Genomic DNA, 18,470 nt, shown 5'->3' with positions numbered 1-18,470 from the left:
TTTTTGGCTTTGAGTTTTTAAAAAAAAAAGGGAGTCAGAAAAATTTACAGTATATTTTAAAAAAGAAAGAAAAACATAAAAAAATATAAAAGTTTTAAAAAAAAAAAAACACGGGCACATCTCACCCCAAAAGGGCCCTTGGGGAAGACATTACACTACTGCCAAAAAAGGGGAAAATTTCCCCCAAAAATAATGAAAAACTGATCAGTACTCAAAAAAGACTGAAAGAGGATTTTCAGTGTGGTGGTTGATCCCTCAAGTTAAAAGCCTTTTCATTTTCTTCTATGTAATATACACATGTACATATAGACACTGTATATATATACACACAAACACATACATACATGAAAACACACACACACACAAACACACACACACCCCCACACACACACCAACAAAAACACCACACACACACACACACACACACCACCACACACACCCCAAAAAAAACCCCATACATACGACATACAAAAACATACAACATACTACAACATACATACCCCACAAAATACACACACACACACAAACAACCCACACACACACACAACAAACAAACACACAAAACCCCCCCCACACACACACACCCACACCAACCCCACAAAACCATTATATTTTACTATATATATTATATTAAAACAACAATTAATTTTAGGTAACATTACATAACACATATATATGTACATTATATATTATATAAAATTAATATAAAATTTTATATATATATTATTTTAAACAAAAATTACATATATTTTAATAAATTAATATTTATCATATATTATTATATGTATTTACTATATATATAAAATTCTAATATTATATATAAAATATATATTGTACATAATATGTGAAATATGTATTTTTTTTAACATAATTTTTAATGGTGTTAAAAAAAAATAATATAGTATTTTAAATGTGTGTGTGTGTGTGTTGTGTGGGTGCTTTGTGGGGTGGTGTGTTGGGTGTGTGTGGTGGTTTTTTGTGGGGTGTGTGTGTGTGTGTGTGTGTTGTGTATGTGTGTGTAGTATGTATGTATGTATGTATGTATGTATGATGAAAGTATGTATGTATGTATGGTGTTGTGTTGGTGGGTGTGTGTGTGGTGTGTGTGTGTGTGTGGGTGGGGGTGTGGGGTGGGTGGGTGTGTGTGGTGTTGTGTGGGGTTTTGTGTGGGGTTTTCATGTTGTATGTGTTTTGTGTGTATATAATCCCGTGTCTATTTTACAGGGGGATATTACATAGAAAAAAATAAAAAGGGTTTTTAAACTTGGGGGACCCCCCCCAAAACACTGAAAATCCTCTTTCAGTCTTTTTTGAGTACTGATCAGTTTTCATTATTTTTGGTCATATTTTCATATTGGCAGTAGTGATAATGTCTTCCCAAGTCCATTGTGTGTGAGATGTGCCCGTGTTTCAAAACTTGATATTTTTTTTATGATATTTTCTTTCTTTTTATATATATACATGTAATTTTACTGACTAATTTTTTTTCTGAAAAGCTCAAGCCACAGCGTGGGAATCAAAATTGGATTGACGATAGTTGTGTTTTTGAAATGAAAATTAAATTCAAACTGGGTAATATTTTTTTCCTGATTATGCCGTATTTAATTAGCAACAATGTCATAGAGGAAATACTTTGGTCACAAAATATTTTTTACTGATGAATTCAATTACCATTCACTGTACAAAGTGATTTTGAAATTTAATAAAAACATATTTCATTTTCAGACACAAGTTTACATGTAAAGGAAATAAACTTGTTTAATATTATTTTGTCTTGTTTGATTCCCATTTTTTTTTTTATTATTATTTTTTTGCCCAACCTCTCTCGGCTAATAATCAGATTATTGCAAGGTTTTACTTCTACAAGTAAGGGGGTTGCAACGTGTATATACAGAATAGTTATCCTATCTTTATCACATACACTTTCTTTTACTCCCAACGTTTATATTAAGGCTATGAAGCCAATGTCACAGTATTATTTAAGCATCCAATTTAACTATACGGAAATTCGGGAATATTTATTCTTACAAAAAAAATAAAAAGGGGGCCAAAGAAAGTCATAACAGAAGTACACAAGAGTAAAAAAAATACATTGATACCTGAAATGCACGAAACATCAGATAGAATGACAATGAAATGATTTATTGTCCCTTTTGAAGAGATGCGTCGCAATCCCACCAGAAAGCCCGCCAAACACAGCAAAGCTAATTCTTTTGGGGTTTATTAAGAGTACTATCATAGATGTACTTGTGCTTTTTCCTTGACAGTTGTCTGAATACTTTTTGATGACTGTGACGTGAAACAAAGGGGCATTTGACCTTTTTTGAAAATTTGTCCCTTTTGAAGTGGAAGACCTTTTCTTTTAATAAAGAAATCATTTAAACCCCATTCACCATAATTCTTTACCATAGTACTAAATGACCTTTAGTATCTAACACATTTCTTTGTTTAAAGCATTAACCATTAACCACTAATACCCTTATAACACGAGAAGCCTTGTGACCTCATATACATCAATGCATAAGGTCGATTTCACATACCCACCAGGGCAAGCAATTTTTTGCCCCTTTTACAGCTCTATAAAAACTAAAAAAACCCCTTGTTTTTTTCCCTGCTACCAAACCCCCCTATTTAAACACCCCAAAACAGCCCACTTGCCTCTCCTTCACTATGGATCCCGATGAAGCTGTTCGACTTCTAGTCATTCTGCGAAAACAGCATAATGATGCATTGGTGCGTCTTGAAAACCTGTTTGCAAAATATATAAAAGGTAATGAGAAGAAAGGGGCCGGAGTACATCCCCACCCCTCGTGTTCTCCCCAAAAGGGGAGTTGCAAGATGTAAAGGCCCAAAACAAATGCGTAGCGAAGAGGGAGATCGCTGCCTCCGCACCACCACCTCTGCCACTCAGGAGTCAAGGCGCCAGTTCCTGCAGTCCATCAAAGAAACTACTGGACTACCTCGATGATCACGGGACAAAAGGCCAACCTTCGCTTCTGTGGAGTCGGTAAACAGCAAAATGAAAATCAAGAAAAAAAAAAAAAAAAGAATCGGCAAATCCTGAGTGAACCTCTAAACATCGCCCCTGAACTCGAATTATCTCGTCGTATTTTGAAAACGTCATCTAGCAAGCCGAGTCGAGATATCCCTTGAATTTTTTGGGGAAAAAAATCGGGGAAAGGGGAAAAAACCACAGTTTTCGCTTTTGCAATGCAAGGCTAAAACCCATATATATATATATATAATTATATATATAATATATAATATATATTATTATATATATAAAAGTAAAATTTTTAATGAAGACTTGTATCCGGGGAAAATGGCGGAGAGGAAACGTCAAATGTCGGAGTCCCACAACTACCGACGCCAGGGAAAAATCCCACTTTAAGTACTGGGAACTGGGACGCTGGACAGGGGACGTCAGAAAACCCTCGTCACGCGGCACAAGATTCTAAAAATTTGATTTCTTAAAAACATTTCTCTGCAAACTTTTGTATATTAATATGCGAACTGCCACCTAGATTACATCGGTTATTTTGATATTAATCACAGCAATCCGTATCTCACTCGTAATCAATCCTGGACCCAAAGCCATGTCAGGTAGCAAGGTGCTGTCATTTTTAACATTCCGATACATGTTCAAAGCAAAAACAACCATTGCTCAGTTTGAAATCAGGAATGAAACATTTGTTCATGACATCTGCAGTGTGACTTCTCATATGATATATAGGCCTTTTTTGCAGCATCCCGAAACCGCTAACACTGATACATTGTTTGAAGCTTTTTTTTCCCCCCCCAAAAAACGATGGTTAAAGGGGTTTTAAAAAGGCAAAAGAAAAACCCTAAAAGTGGGTTAATTTTGCTGATATGATTTTTTGATTATCGGCAAAAAATTGTGGAAGTCTTAAATAAAAGGAAAAAAGTACCTGACTACTCTGCAACTTCTATTGTTTATACACACCTCTCCTGCCTTCGCAATGGTGTGGACAGTTTAAATGTATTTATCAGAATCCGTCAAAAAAAAAAAAAAAAAAAAAAAAAAAATTTTTTATTCCTATGAAAAAAAAGAAATTTTATTTTTTTTTCTCTCTCTTCCTTTGTAAACCCCCACGGGGTCCCAAATCAACCCAGATAATTCCCACCCCGGTAAAATTTAAGCAAATACACCAAAAGATCAAAATACATTTATATTTTCTTTGGGGTATTTTTTAAGGTTTAAAGGGTTTAAATATAGACGTACAAAATTTTGAAAACATTCTCCAGTAAACCCGTCATATGATCGGAAAAAGTTTGGGAAATTTTTTACCATATCGTTCCGCGGCCCTTTTGACTTGGGCTTAAATCTTACACATATGAGTGAACAGCATTTTTATGTATACTTTAAAAAAAACAGAAACGTTTTATGCACCTTTACAGTAAAAGTTATTTTAAGAAACTTACGATGCGATTTGTAATCAATGAAAATATAAATAGCTATCTAAGACTACGTGAAATATATCTGAAAAATATCACGTTCTGATTGGCTGCCCGGAGTATCAAGGTGAAGGTAAGCAGTTTGATACAAAATGAAAAGAATGTTTTTAACAGGTTCCAAAAAAAGTACACTTAAAGGGGGAACCATGCGTTTTGAGTGTATCAGTGTTAGGAGTTTCGGAAATGTTACAAAAAAGGCCTTATATGTTCATTTTTACCTATGATTATAATTTGTCCATATTATTATTATTTTTTAAAAAAAACCAAATTTTAAAAAATGACTGATATTTTTTATTTTTTATTAGTGGGATTTGTTCCTGTTTTTATCTTTATTTTGGGAAATTTTTCTATTTTTTATTTTAATTTATTGTATATCGTCTTCATGTATTTTTACTTTTACATTTACATTCTTGATTTATCTATATATTATTATTTAATTTTAATTATTATTATTTTTTGTCTTTATTAACTTCAATAGGTTTATGTTATTACATTTGTTGCTTCAATATATTTCGATTTGATTTTAATATATACACGAACTACTGATGACTCTATATTATCCTACAAGAAGGCTCTTTAAGATGTTTAATTGCTGTCCAAGAGTCTCGTCTGAAAGGGTTTTTAAAATTTTTGTAACCCTTTTTACCCCTTTTAAACCCAAATAAGCTATTTAAATCTCAAAAATATAAGAAAGCTGGTTGGGAAATAGATGCTTTAAAACATATTATATCAGCCACGGAAATCTGCGATTTTTGTAGTGGTGTAGGGAAAAAAAAAAAAAAAAATGTAAGCTGTGTAGATTCATAGGAATAGGGTGGAGCCCAAACGTTTGGCATCAGGGGCATTAAAATTATGTGTCGTAAAGAGAATCAAGCAACAAGTTCTATAGATGAATTTAGGCCTCGGAAATGAAGGCTATAATGTATGTATGAATATAGATATAAGTATATCTACAGAAACAAGTGAATTAATAAAATTTTCAAAAAATAATCACACACACCACACACACACGTCCATTTTTTTTTAACATATATGATATTTATATACATATATGATATATATATATATATATTTTTTATATATAATTTTATATATAAAGACAAATAATAATTTTTACATTTTTCTTTTTAAAATTTTTAACAATAGTTTTTGGGCCAGGCCCTTTTTTGGAATTGCGCGGGGAATTTTTTCCCCCAAGGGGAAAACCCCAAATTTGTAAAAATTTTATTTTCGTAACCAATTTCCACTACAGGGAGAAACATTATAGTAATGTAAATGAGAAAAAAGGGGGAAAAAAAAAAAGTAAAGGCCAAAAAAAATTTTTTTTTTCGGGGCTCGAAATTTTTTCGGAGGGGCCCGGGCCCTTTTTAACCTGTCCCGGGATTTGGGGTTTTTTTCCTTTTCGGCCTCGGTGAGAAAACGGGTTTGGCCCCAAAAACGCCCTCACCCCAAAAAACTTTGGGGATTTGAAAATCTGTTTTGAAAACCCCCCTTGTTGGGAGAAGTTAGGAGAGCCCTTTCTTTCGGGGTGCCTGGAGAACAGAAGGAGCAGCCTCCGCCAGTGCCCAGAGCAGAGCATTTTCTCCCATTCGTTTTAATGCATGACCTGTATATAAATAATGAGTTAGAAACAGCACAGTTTTTTTTGTTTTTTTAATGAAGGGGTTTTGTAATTTTTGAATTTAATAACGGTACTACTGTACAGGAGGAAAAGGTATTGAAGACTTCCTCATTGTACCAGGATTTTATTTTTTTCTGGGGGAATATTCCCAGGTGGTGGCGGCTATCAGACTTTTAATAATCAATTTTAATTTAGTTCCTAATGCAAGTGTTGAACCCCAAATGGGCAACCCCAAAAAGTACATTATTTTTTTAAAAACACTGTCCCTGGTATGACCCCTTTTTTACTTAAAATGTGTTCCCAAAAAAATACTTGAGAAAAACCCAAATTTTTATTTACTGTAATGGAGTGGTTAAGGGTTTTTTCCCCTGTTTTGGGGGTTGGGGGGGAGATAATTTAGTGACAAACATAGCTATCATTTTTCATATTTATTGTAGTCTGTGACCTATGCTAATAAACAGGTGGGATATTACAGTGGGTTCCTTAATATTAGCAATGATAAACAGAAGGAAATAACAGGAATATCTTTTGCTAGATCTAATTCTTAGACTAACTCTACACCCTCCCTTCTCCTATAAATTATAAAATCAGTAATAATCACAAAATATATATAATAAGATAAAAGTGAAACGTGATCGAGACAGTCACCCCATCCCCTGGAGTCGTTCTGTTTTCTATAAGCTAGTCTTTTAGAATGTCATTATCTCCATTTGGGCTTCGTTAAACATTTTTAAAGTAATTACAAACCATGGTTATCAAGCAATAAGGGCAACTGAATTGAGTTGAAGTGACCATGGTGCCGAGAACCATATAATTAAATTTTGATGCATTTCCCTGAGCATGCCTGTCCTTGAACGAATAAGCAATCAATCCCTTAATATTATTTTTTTAAATTACACAGCTTTTCTTTTTTTTTATCCTGTTACTTTGATAATATATATTTTTTTATTTGAATTCCTTCCTTCGTGCAGTCGGAACAGCCACCTTCGACTAATTCGGTTCTACATACATGCCTCAAAGAGAGAGAGAAAACAACCGAATCTACAGACACTGTCGGAAACATGGTAGCACTGTTTCTGTCACAAATTTCCCTAAACTAGCACGGGAATTACTGGACAACAAAAATCCAAGGCATATTAATTCAACATTTATCTCATTTCAATTATCCAGCATTACAACCTTCAACAACCGAGTAAAAACAAGATTTTGATAACCAGCACAGATACACACCTGCAGGAGAAGAAAGTCATGATTCGCTGAAGAAGGATTATAAGAAAACACTGCTTACTTCCATGAGTTCCTCCGCCCATTTAATTGTGAAATAATATGAGCAATTTTACTTCTCAAAGATATAAATAATTATCTTGATTTACTTCACTAGTTCAGACACTAAATTTTGCTCCTACATCAATTCAAATCCCCCACCAAAACGACTAAGTCACAAACACGCAGGTTCATTTCGGTAAGCCCTTGGATGCTGACGAAACGACCCACCACGCCCTCTGGTTGGACGAACACAGCCCTGCTTTTGGTCAGTTTTGGGCGGGAGTGCGAGAAGAGGTCATAAGTCGTGAAATTTCCATCTGACTTCATCTCACTGCCCACACGAACCTGTTTTGGTGGGCGAGTGAGTGAGTGGGTGAGTATAGGAAGTGGGTGAGTATAGGAAGGGGGAAGGAAGAGAGGAAATAGAGAACTACATTAGAAGAGGATATGAAAATACTGCAGCCTACATGAACTTCATGTGTTCATGCAATAAAGTTAAGCAAAATAAAAGTACTTGAAACTATGAAAATCCAAAGGTTTTGATAACCTTTTTTCTGTGCTTAGGAAGAACCTGCTTTATTACTTCTTGATAACTACTTTTATCATACTTAACTAGTGTTCTTTATTTCACATTTACAAAACAAAATAGTAATAAAATATATTATATTGACAATGGTAACGGTGATAATGACGATGATGATTACATGATTATCACGAAGTGTTGATAATGACATGATTATGACAAAGCGATGATAATGATAATATACAGGTTAAGAAAACGAAGAAGAAATAAACTCCAAAAGAACAGAATCGAACAAAAAACAAAAGGCAACAACCACAAATTTAACCTCGTAATTATTCAACTGGCTGCTGCCGACGTCGATAAGAAGTACTTTCCTGGGGAGCCCGAGGTCAACAACCAGCCAGGAGAACGGGGCGTAGTATGACGTGAAGCAACAAGATTGGTTCTCCGTAGACCACTCAAGGCAAGTGATGTCATCAACAGCATTCGCCGGCGAAGAGCTGAAACAAATTTGATGAAAACGGAAGTTGGTTAGAAATCTCGGTTTCTTCAAGGGTTTGATTACTCAAACACACACACACACACACACACACACACACACACACACACACACACACACACACACACACACACACACACACACACCACACGCACACGCACACGCGCGCGCGCAGGCATATATGCATATATATACAGGGGCTACACACACACACCTAGGATAATTGCTTAAAGCAAAAGCTGGTCGCTGGAAAGCCATGTTATTCCGAGCCCTTTGGTAAAACTGTCCTCCATTTCTGGCAGTACTAGAATGAGCTCCAAGGCCTTCCAGTAAACACGAATGTTCTGTAAAAGGGAATTGCACTGGAAAAAAATTCTTGATGCATGGACTACGTTAGCATTTCGGAAAGACTGTAGCACACTGACACGTCATTTGACCAAAAGCAGTGACAGATACACAATACTTACCTGAATAACTGTACCCCACACAAGACCTCAAATAGCAATTGATCGCACAGAGAGACTCTGAAATCGTATTGATGGCCTCAGCGTTGCTGCCAGGGTACCAAGTTGCGACGATAGGATCATGGGGGATGAGGTATGTGAAAGGAACCTGTTCTTGAGAGGCTCCGGCTAACCTCATCCCTGCGAAATGGGTTGCGATGATGATGAGGGCCAGATATGCACTCAGCATCTTGCCTGCGGCTGGGAAAGAGGGCGAGCGAGCAAAGATGGTATTAGAATGGAATGTAGGTCTTTTATAAATGATAAAAACAGCAGTAAGAAAACAATAATGATAATAATGATGACAATAGTTATGAACATGATGGAAATAACAGTTACATAACAACAATAATTCTTCTTCTTTTAACGGTAGGTTCATGCCTGAGCCGCCGTGGTCACAGCATGATACTTAATTGTAGTTTTCATGTTGTGATGCTCTTGGAGTGAGTACGTGGTAGGGTCCCCAGTTCCTTTCCACGGAGAGTGCCGGTGTTACCTTTTTAGGTAATCATTCTCTCTATTGTATCCGGGCTTGGGACCAGCACTGACTTGGGCTGGCTTGGCCACCCAGTGGCTAGGTAGGCACTCGAGGTGAAGCTCCTTGCCCAAGGGAACAACGCGCCGGCCGGTGACTCGAACCCTTGAACTCGGATTGCCGTCGTGACAGTCCGACGCTCTAACCATTCGGCCACCGCGGCCTTGATGATCATGGGCTTCCATGATTTTTCTTGGCAATTTAGAGCGGTGGTTTGCCATTGCCTGCCGCCCGGTGTTTTTATCGAGTCACCATCTCTATTTACCCGGCACTGACTTGGGCTGGTTTGGCCACCCAATGGCTAGGTAGGCAATCGAGGTGAAGTTCCTTGCCCAAGGGAACAACGCGCCGGCCGGTGACTCGAACCCTCGAACTCTGGTCTGGAGTCCGACGCTCTAACCATTCGGCCACCGCGGCCCACAACAATAATAATGATAATAATAATAATGATATCTAAGTCAAGTAAAATGACGCAAATATTGACACACATTTTCACAATAAAACTCCAATTAACCGAACTGACACGGGGCCATGAATTTCATTCGGATATGCGGATATCTAGTTTCGAAACATACATTAAAATGTAAACACGTTAGCTGGTGAGAGCGTTTGCTGTCATGACTGACATGAAAGCGGACCATCTACTCCTTGTTCGGTTGTGTGGTGTCTTTGCCACCGATTTGTAACTTTCTTACTCATTGTTTTAAATCGTACACAGATCGTCCAGATAAAGTTCCCAGTCACACTTACGGACCCGCTGACACACAAATCGGTCTCGCCATACGTAATTTCACATCCTCCGATTAGCTTAAAATAAAAATGACAACAGACGTTAAAGTGTAACAATAGATACATTAATAGTTTAACACGCGTCTAAACAGACACCACAGAAAACAGGCGGTGAGAAACGCAATATTACCTTCACAGTGACCGTTATCACCAAAGTGAATGGAATACAATAGATTAAAAAATAATGGAAAGTCCGGGGGGACATGACAGCATTTCGGATGACCGAAGAATTCGGATAAACGGAGTTGGGATAATTGTAGTTCTTCTGTACACACACACAAATATATATATATATTATATATATATATATATATTATATATATATATATATATATGTATATGGCATATACATAAGTCTATTCCTGTTACCAATAGACCACGTGGCTGTTTACCACGTGGCTCCAAGTCCAATTTAGAACCACCAACTCAGCGAGGTCAGATATAATTGTCATCTACGCCCTCGCTGAGATGGTGGTTCTAAATTGGACTTGGAGCCACATGGTAAACAGCCACGTGGTCTATTGGTAACAGGAATAGACTTGTGTATATGCCATATTGTATACATAAGTCTATTCCTGTTACCAATAGTCCAATTTAGAACCACCAACTCAGCGAGGGCATAGATGACCAGTCAAGTTAGGTTACCCTTGAGGCAAATCTAAGGCGCCTCGAGGGCGAGGCGTGATTAGGTGGCCAAGCAATATGGCATATACATAAGTCTATTCCTGTTACCAATAGCCCACGCAGCTGTTTACCACGTGACCATGTGTACCGCTTTACCCTTAGACATTGTCTAAGGTACTCTTAGCAATAAAGAGTTACGCCGTTATACCAGTATCACTACCCCTGGAAGTCACTGTACCAGAGTACTCGTAGACTCTTACAGATGCCATATTGCACACTGCTTTACCCTTAGACATCGTCTCGTGTGTTCCCATACTGTGTGGTACTCTTAGCAATATTGAGTTACACCATTATACCAGTATCACTACCCCTGCAAGTCATTGTACCAGAGTACTCATAGACTCTTACAGACAGGTGGCAGTGGTGGGATCCCACATACTGCTTTACCCTTAGACCAATATGGCATATACGTAAGTTTATTCCTGTAACCAATAGACCACGTGGCTGTTTACCACGTGGCTCCAAGTCCAATTTAGAACCACCAACTCAGCGAGGGGGTAGATGACAATTATATCTGACCTTGCCTGACCCGACAGTTCATGACCAACGCCCGACGTGGTCGGATCAACCCGCCCGGAGGGGGAGGGCTAGGTCGACCTTACCAGACCATTTGCACATGGAAAGTTCAAACTGAAATGCAAAAATAGACGGAAAAAGTACTAGTATGATGACCAGTAAGAGCTGTAATAGATAATCGTGTCACAACAGCAGCTGAGCCCAATGGAGAGGCAGTTAGAAATAAATCAGTTCCATTGTGGTTAGGCAGTGCACAAGTTGTCAGGAAAACTTTCACTTTCTTTGCAAAATATGAAAAAAAGGACTTCCTGTCGACCTACAAATCTAGCCCCAATCATATCATCATATGCTGAGACAATTTCATTGATAAGTATAAAGTATCCCTATTAATGGGGTTCCGTTTATATCAATGATCAAATTCAAGAAGCTTCTCGAACAATACATAGAGCGCGAAATGAAGGTTCCAAATAATATTTTTGACTTACGATGTCCCCCCAAATACTTCAACCTTTACAATAACCGAAATGACTCTTTATGTGAAGCTGTTTAAGCCTGGCCCAGACCAAGATATATCGTTGCTCAACATAGTATCCGAAACAATTGCTCATCATGTCCAAAAATGTCTCACAACTGCTGTGAACACTTGCAAGACACAAGGCCTTTGTTTGTAGCACCCCAAAACCCCTAACACTTTGATACATTGTTTTAAGTTGAATCACGGTCCCTACAAAACACGATATCATCAAAGTTTGTACTAACATACAAAGTTTTGAGAAAAGGAAAAATTATTTTATTTTATTTTCTTTGATATGAAAAAGTCAAACGAAAACTATAAGAGTACTGAATATGCTGATATGATTTTTGATTACAAGCAAAGCATTGTGGAAGTTTCAAAACTCTGCAACTTCTACTGTTAATACACACCACCCCTGGCTTCACAATGGTGTTGATAGTTTTAATGTATTTCTTAGATTCTGTCAAAAAAAAAAAAAAAAAGTTACATACATTGTTATTCATATGAAAAATGGAAGTTGCATAATTTTTTTTATCTTATTGTGTCCAAATCAGACAACTGGGTAATTCCAATGATCACGGACATTTACATGATTTTTTGAATGCAGCACATCACAAATCCAGATACACAGTATTTTCTCTGATATTTTATAGCATGTAAGGTTATACTATAGACGTACACAATGATTTTGAAGACATTCATCCCACCGAAGTCAATATCATGTCATAGGACTTAGACATACTGGAAATTCTGACCATGTTCCAGCGACCTTCTTGATTGACTTCAATTCTTACACATATAGAGTGAACATATATTTGATGTACTGCTACAAAGGCACATAAACATTTTATGCACATTTACAGTAAAAAGTTATATCAAGAATTTACGATACAATTCGTAATCAATGACAATATAAATCGCTATCTGAAACTACGTGAAATATATCTGAAAAATATCACGCTTTGATTGGCTGGCCGGAGTGTAAGTTGAAGGCAAACTTTGATACAAAATGAAAAGATGTTTCAATGGGTTTCAATAATGTACGCGTAAAGGGCAAACATTTATCAGTCCCGCCTGAAAAGTTGCTCACCTGTTGGATTCACTAAAACGACTAACACAAGTGAGAAACAAAGTCAAGTTTTTTATGATTAATATTTTAATCATTATTATTATTTGTAAGACCTAAGGATATAACAAGAGGAAAGTAAGAGCTGCACCTTCTCTCCTATCTTCCTCGTTTTCGGGTGAGTTGGCGTAATGTTCTTATTTTTTTTTTCTTAACGGTAGGTTCATGTTTGGTTCATGTCCTTATATAAATGTTTATTTATTATATGAAAACGAGTCATTTGTAAAGCCTAGTCCAGACCAAGATAGCAAATAAGATCTTAAATAAAGCAGTTTCACAGAAGTGAGAATTTAGAGGACCATTTAAAGCAATCAAATATTAAACATGATTTTCCATCTGTCTTCTCTGTGAAAACCTTAATTGCCCTTGTATTAGGATTTATTTAGGTTATGATTTTGTTTATTCCTCCCTTTTCTTCTTTCCCTAAAAGGAGAGAGGGGAATTAAATGATTAATGCCGGAATGTTACTCCTATCATTGTCATATTATTTTCGGTGTGTGTGTGTGTGTGTGTGTGTGTGTGTGTGTGTGTGTGTGTGTGTGTGTGTGTGTGTGTGTGTGTGTGTGTGTGTGTGTTGTGTGTGTGTGTGTGTGTGGTTTCTACAGGGTGGAGTATACGTAAATATTTCAGTGACGATATTTCATTAACAATCCAGAAAGTACGTTTTTATTACACTAAACCTGTATCATTACAAGCCTCAACTCAGGAATAGTTTATATATCTAGAAATACGGTCGTCACGATTAAATATGCATGATGGGTTGCATCTGTGGCAGGCAATTGGCCCTGTTAAGATATTCACATTATTCTGGGCGACTTCAATGCGGTATGTGGCTGCCATCGAGCTGGCTACGAGATGTCTGTCGGCCCCCATGACTTGGGAGCTGATCTCAGCAGTGAGAACAGCCTCCTTCTCTGGGACCTAGCAAAGTCCCAGAGAAAGAGTATCCCTGGTTCCTGGTATCAACCAACATCGCTGGACATGGTATAGCGATATGGGTAGTGGCCAAGGAGCTCGACCACATGATGGAGTGCCGAGTTCTGTGGCACTGACCATAGGCTAGTTGTGGCTACCCTACGGGTTCACTTCGAAACTCCCTGTCCCTCCAGTGGCCACTCTAGGGTGTTTCACTTGGACAGACTGAGGGAGGAGGAGTGTGCCTGTGGGCTTACCATGGCAATCTCTGACCAATTCACAGAACTTGATGACCTTATGGACCCAGTTGCTCTGTGGGAGTTCTTCAAGCGTTAAACACTCGAAGCAGCGCAGGAGTCCATTGGCGTATGCCCGAGGGCATGGCAGATTTCCATCTCCTTGGAGACATTGGAGGCCACTGAAGAGTGTTGCATGGCTTGGCTGAATGGTAATCAGGTCTTGTGTCACTCTTTGGTTCGTAGGGCTCGGACACTGCTGAGAAGGGATAAAGAACAGTTCATCAGGAATCTTGCTAAGTTTGGTAAATAAGCTTCGCCATGTTAACCAAACCCTGAGAAAGCAGAACTCTAAGACCTCCTCGCAGATGACTGCAGTCTGTTTAGTGGATGGACAGATCATCTCAGATCATGTTGGGGTTCATGAATATTGGGCTGAGTATTTTGAGCAGTTGTACCAGGTAGACCCTCCAACAGATAGCTTGGATGCAAGTGGTATCACAATACCTGTGCCGGACCCACCCATCAGCGAGGAACCTCCTACCCTAACGGAGGTTACGATGGCGATTTCCAAGCTGAAGTGTGGTATGTGATATTCCTGCTGAACTTCTAAAGGCTAGGGGTGAATGTATGGCTCGGGGCTTGCATGCAGTCTTAACTGCCATCTGGCAGTTTGGTACCATTCCTACTGACCCGTTGGGGGGCGTGGTCATATCTCTCTGGAAGGGGAATGGAGATCGTTGGGACTAGCAACTGCCGTGGCATTACATTGCTCAGTATACCAGTCAAAGTTTTTGCCCACATTCTTCTGAAATGGATCCACGAAAACCTACTAAGGTACCAGAGACCGGAGAAGTCTGGATTCACTGCTGGCAAGTCCACAATAGACTGTATATTAGCGCTTCAAGTAATTGTGGAACGCCATCGCGAGTTTGGTCGTGGGTTGCTTGCACCCTACATCGACCTCAAGAAGGCGTTTGGCTCGGTGCATCGAGAGTCGCTATGGGAAATTCTGAGACTCGGGAATTCAGGCATAGATAAAAAAAAAAAAAAAAAAAAAAAAAAAAAAAAAAAAAAAAAAAAAAAAAAAAAAATTATCTATCTATATATATATATATATATATATATATATATATATTAGAGATTATATTCATATATACATATATATATATATATATACATACATATATATATATTGTGTGTGTGTGTGTGAGAGTGAGTGAATGAGTGAGTGAGTGAGTGAGTGAGTGAGTGAGTGAGTGAGTGAGTGAGTCAGTGTGAGTGAGTGAGTGTGTGTGTATGTGTTTGTGTATGTGTGTGTGAGTGTGTGTGTGTGTGTGTGTGTGTGTGTGTGTGTGTGTGTGTGTGTGTGTGTGTGGTGTGTGTGTGTGTGTGTGTGTGTGTGTGTGTGTGTTTATGTATGCACGCGTGTATGTAATCAGTCACGAACTGCCCTCGGTAGAATTCAGCAACCTGAGCAGCCACTGGGGTACAAGGTCAACGCTAATAATGTGTCCACGTGAGGATGGCACGTTATTGATGTTATTAACGTAGTATATTATTTACCTCAATGTAGTACATGAATTAAGTAAGGAACATCTGGCGTAGATTGGAGTAATGGATATCGCATATAAGGTGGAATATAGTGTTGTCACAGCTACGATTGCTACAGGGTGAAAAAAAAATACCGCAAAATGAAATTATTACTATTTATATAATTTGTTTTGCGAAAGAAGAAGTCAAACGGAATGACAGAAATAATACAAGAAAATGGAAATACACATTATTTATCTAAAAGCCTATATATAATAAAATGACGTGGGCGAACCTTTATTGATTCCAGGGTCATTTCTCAGACATTACTACACATGAATGATAACTGGACTGGATCTTTAATGTGCTCCTCACGAGGATAACTTAACAAATCTGTAAATATAAATATATTCAGGTGCATGTATATACATATGTGTGCGCGCCCGCGTGTGCATTGATTACTAATCATATTCCTTTAACATGTCCATGTTCCAAGAGGCACTTTGTCATCTTTGGCCACTGGCTGTCAGCTAATCATCGGCCAGCTATCGTCAAGCTCCAACAACAGGTCACACTGATATTATCTGACTTTATTTATAGATCCCTAAAATACCAATAGTACTGTACATTCCCTATGGATTGGATCTTTTGTATTACAATATGTACAGGGCGTCTTCAAGTAGGATCGTTGTTACATCTGAACTTTCATCTCTTTGCAGCGACGCCAGTGCCTCAGCTAAAGTCGAAAATCGCATCAGATTTACATTTAAAAATTACGTGGTTGGACAAAAGAACTTAATGAATCATATCGCTAACTCCATCGGCTGCCATCAGAGATAGAAAGGAAATGTCGATTTTACGAGTATAACACCAAACAGGAAAATAATCATATCAATGGCCAGGCTTTTCTACCCCCCCCCCCCAAAAAAAAAAAAAAAAAAAAAAAAAAAAAAAAAAAAAAAAAAAAAAAAAAAAGGTCTTGGTTCCGACCTCTATGCCCAAGAGCTTCACCTCATTTCAAAATGAATCGAAATACCACGAAGGTTTCCAGAGATTCGGACAGTATAGCAACGTCATCGGCAAAATCAAGGTCAAGTGTCGAGACATTTTTTACTATAGTTATCAATGTATATTTGGCGGTAAAGGAGATAGGTGTGTTATGTTTCTTTATTAATCTACAGGCCTCAAGAAGCGAAGATTCCTCCTCTGTTTCTCTTTTATTATTGAATAATTAAAATGGAGAATTGTGGGCCACCAAGAATTTACGTATTTGATTTTCTTTTGGTTTTAACAACCATAGTCCTGAAATGCTTTGGAACAATTCTACTATGAAGCAATACTTTTAATGTCATCAAAATAATAACATCACTCACATCCTACTGTTTTTTTATGCATTTTCCCCTCTTAGAATCCTTGCTATAACCATAATACTATATACAAAAGCTGAAATAAATAGGCTATCAGCGTCCGACGCATTCATATTATCAGTGCTTTGTTTACTATTTTTGTGACTATAATAATGTCTACCAAACCATTTATAATATAATATATATATATATATATATATATATATATATATATATATATATATAAATATATATATATATACACACACACATATAAACAAACAAACTCCACACACACACACCCACACACCCCACACACACACACACAACACACACACACCACAACACACACACACAAACACACACACACAATATATATATATATATATATATATATATATATATATATAAATACTAAATATATATTATATATATAATACAATACATAATATAATATATATATATAATATATATATATATATATATATATATATATATTATTTTATTAATGTATATATATAATATATATATATATATATATATATATATATATATATGGTATATGTGTGTTTGTTAGTTAATCTTTCTATACCATTAGAGAAAAAACGGGCAATATTTTGAGAAAGTAAATGGTACAGCTTTGTGCTTACGAAATTTCGATAATATAAGAAGAATCTATTGCAGGGTATGTACCTGAGAATTTCATTGCTATAAAGAGTAATGGCAATAAGTAATCACAGTAAGTTTTCCCCTCTACCTTTGCCTGATGTAATGGTGACTATTGCAGCTCCTATAAAACAACTGTATTAATTCCTCTCCTGTTACCTGAGGCTTTGGTGTCGGAGCTTTCGTACCGTTGCTGCCCTCGACAACGCCAATAACTAGCACCTCACCCTATTCGAGCTGCCAGGAAACTATACATGGTAGCTGTTGCTTGGGTATTTGTAGGTAAAGAGATCGCGTGCTGCTCATGCTACTGTCCCACCTTCGGGTCTGTATTTTTTTATGGCAGTGTTCTTACCTATTTTATTTTCTCTCTCTTTTACTTTTATCTTCTGAAATAATTAAGCAAGACGAAAGACAAAGTGAGCAACTACTTTTGCTTTGCATTTAATGGAATACCTTTTTTACGTGCCTTTCAATTGATATAATTATATTGAAAGATAAAAAGAATATCGTATAGGTGCGATACAAATATACATATATTACACTCACAGTGTAAGGGGAATATTGTTCGTTGGTATTCAGGCCAAGATTAAACGTCTAAATATCTCTATTTTTCACAGGTACATATTTACTGGTTCAAGAACCTTCTTGACTCTGGTTCACTAGGCATACAGGCGTAGATGTGCAGACGTTTTTAAAGTCTTGGCATTTCCTATTTTTAA

At 37.2% G+C, this 18,470-nt stretch overlaps 1 protein-coding gene across 2 annotated transcripts; it reads right to left on the bottom strand.

Annotated features, from left to right (window-relative positions):
• Positions 1-7,004: 7,004 nt before the first annotated feature.
• On the bottom strand, positions 7,005-18,458 carry LOC119584308. 2 transcript variants are annotated; one of them, XM_037932851.1, is made up of 5 exons: positions 18,298-18,458; positions 8,853-9,089; positions 8,600-8,729; positions 8,212-8,386; positions 7,005-7,708 (listed from the first exon to the last, which is right to left on the bottom strand). In XM_037932851.1, the coding sequence occupies exons 2-5, from the start codon at positions 9,076-9,078 to the stop codon at positions 7,505-7,507; spliced, it is 735 nt and encodes a 244-aa protein (XP_037788779.1). In that variant the 5' UTR covers positions 9,079-9,089; positions 18,298-18,458; the 3' UTR covers positions 7,005-7,504. The 2 variants fall into 2 exon arrangements, with proteins under 2 accessions (XP_037788779.1, XP_037788780.1); XM_037932852.1 differs by lacking the exon at positions 18,298-18,458 and adding an exon at positions 17,908-18,044.
• Between the last annotated feature and the right edge of the window lie 12 nt (positions 18,459-18,470).

The sequence above is a fragment of the Penaeus monodon genome, chromosome 18 (genome assembly GCF_015228065.2).
Source record: "Penaeus monodon isolate SGIC_2016 chromosome 18, NSTDA_Pmon_1, whole genome shotgun sequence".
NCBI lineage: Eukaryota > Metazoa > Arthropoda > Malacostraca > Decapoda > Penaeidae > Penaeus > Penaeus monodon.
This window is presented reverse-complemented; position numbering and strand designations above follow the sequence as displayed.

Bases quoted from the DNA above. Each gene is read 5' to 3' on its own strand.
- LOC119584308 (XM_037932851.1), bottom strand. From the start codon at position 9,078: ATGCTGAGTGCATATCTGGCCCTCATCATCATCGCAACCCATTTCGCA. The intron at 8,387-8,599 runs GTGTGTGTGTGT...AATTTGTTTCAG, and splicing joins GCTTTAAGCAATTATCCTAG to CTCTTCGCCGGCGAATGCTG. The intron at 7,709-8,211 runs GTTAAATTTGTG...CCACCAAAACAG, and splicing joins GCCAGTTGAATAATTACGAG to GTTCGTGTGGGCAGTGAGAT.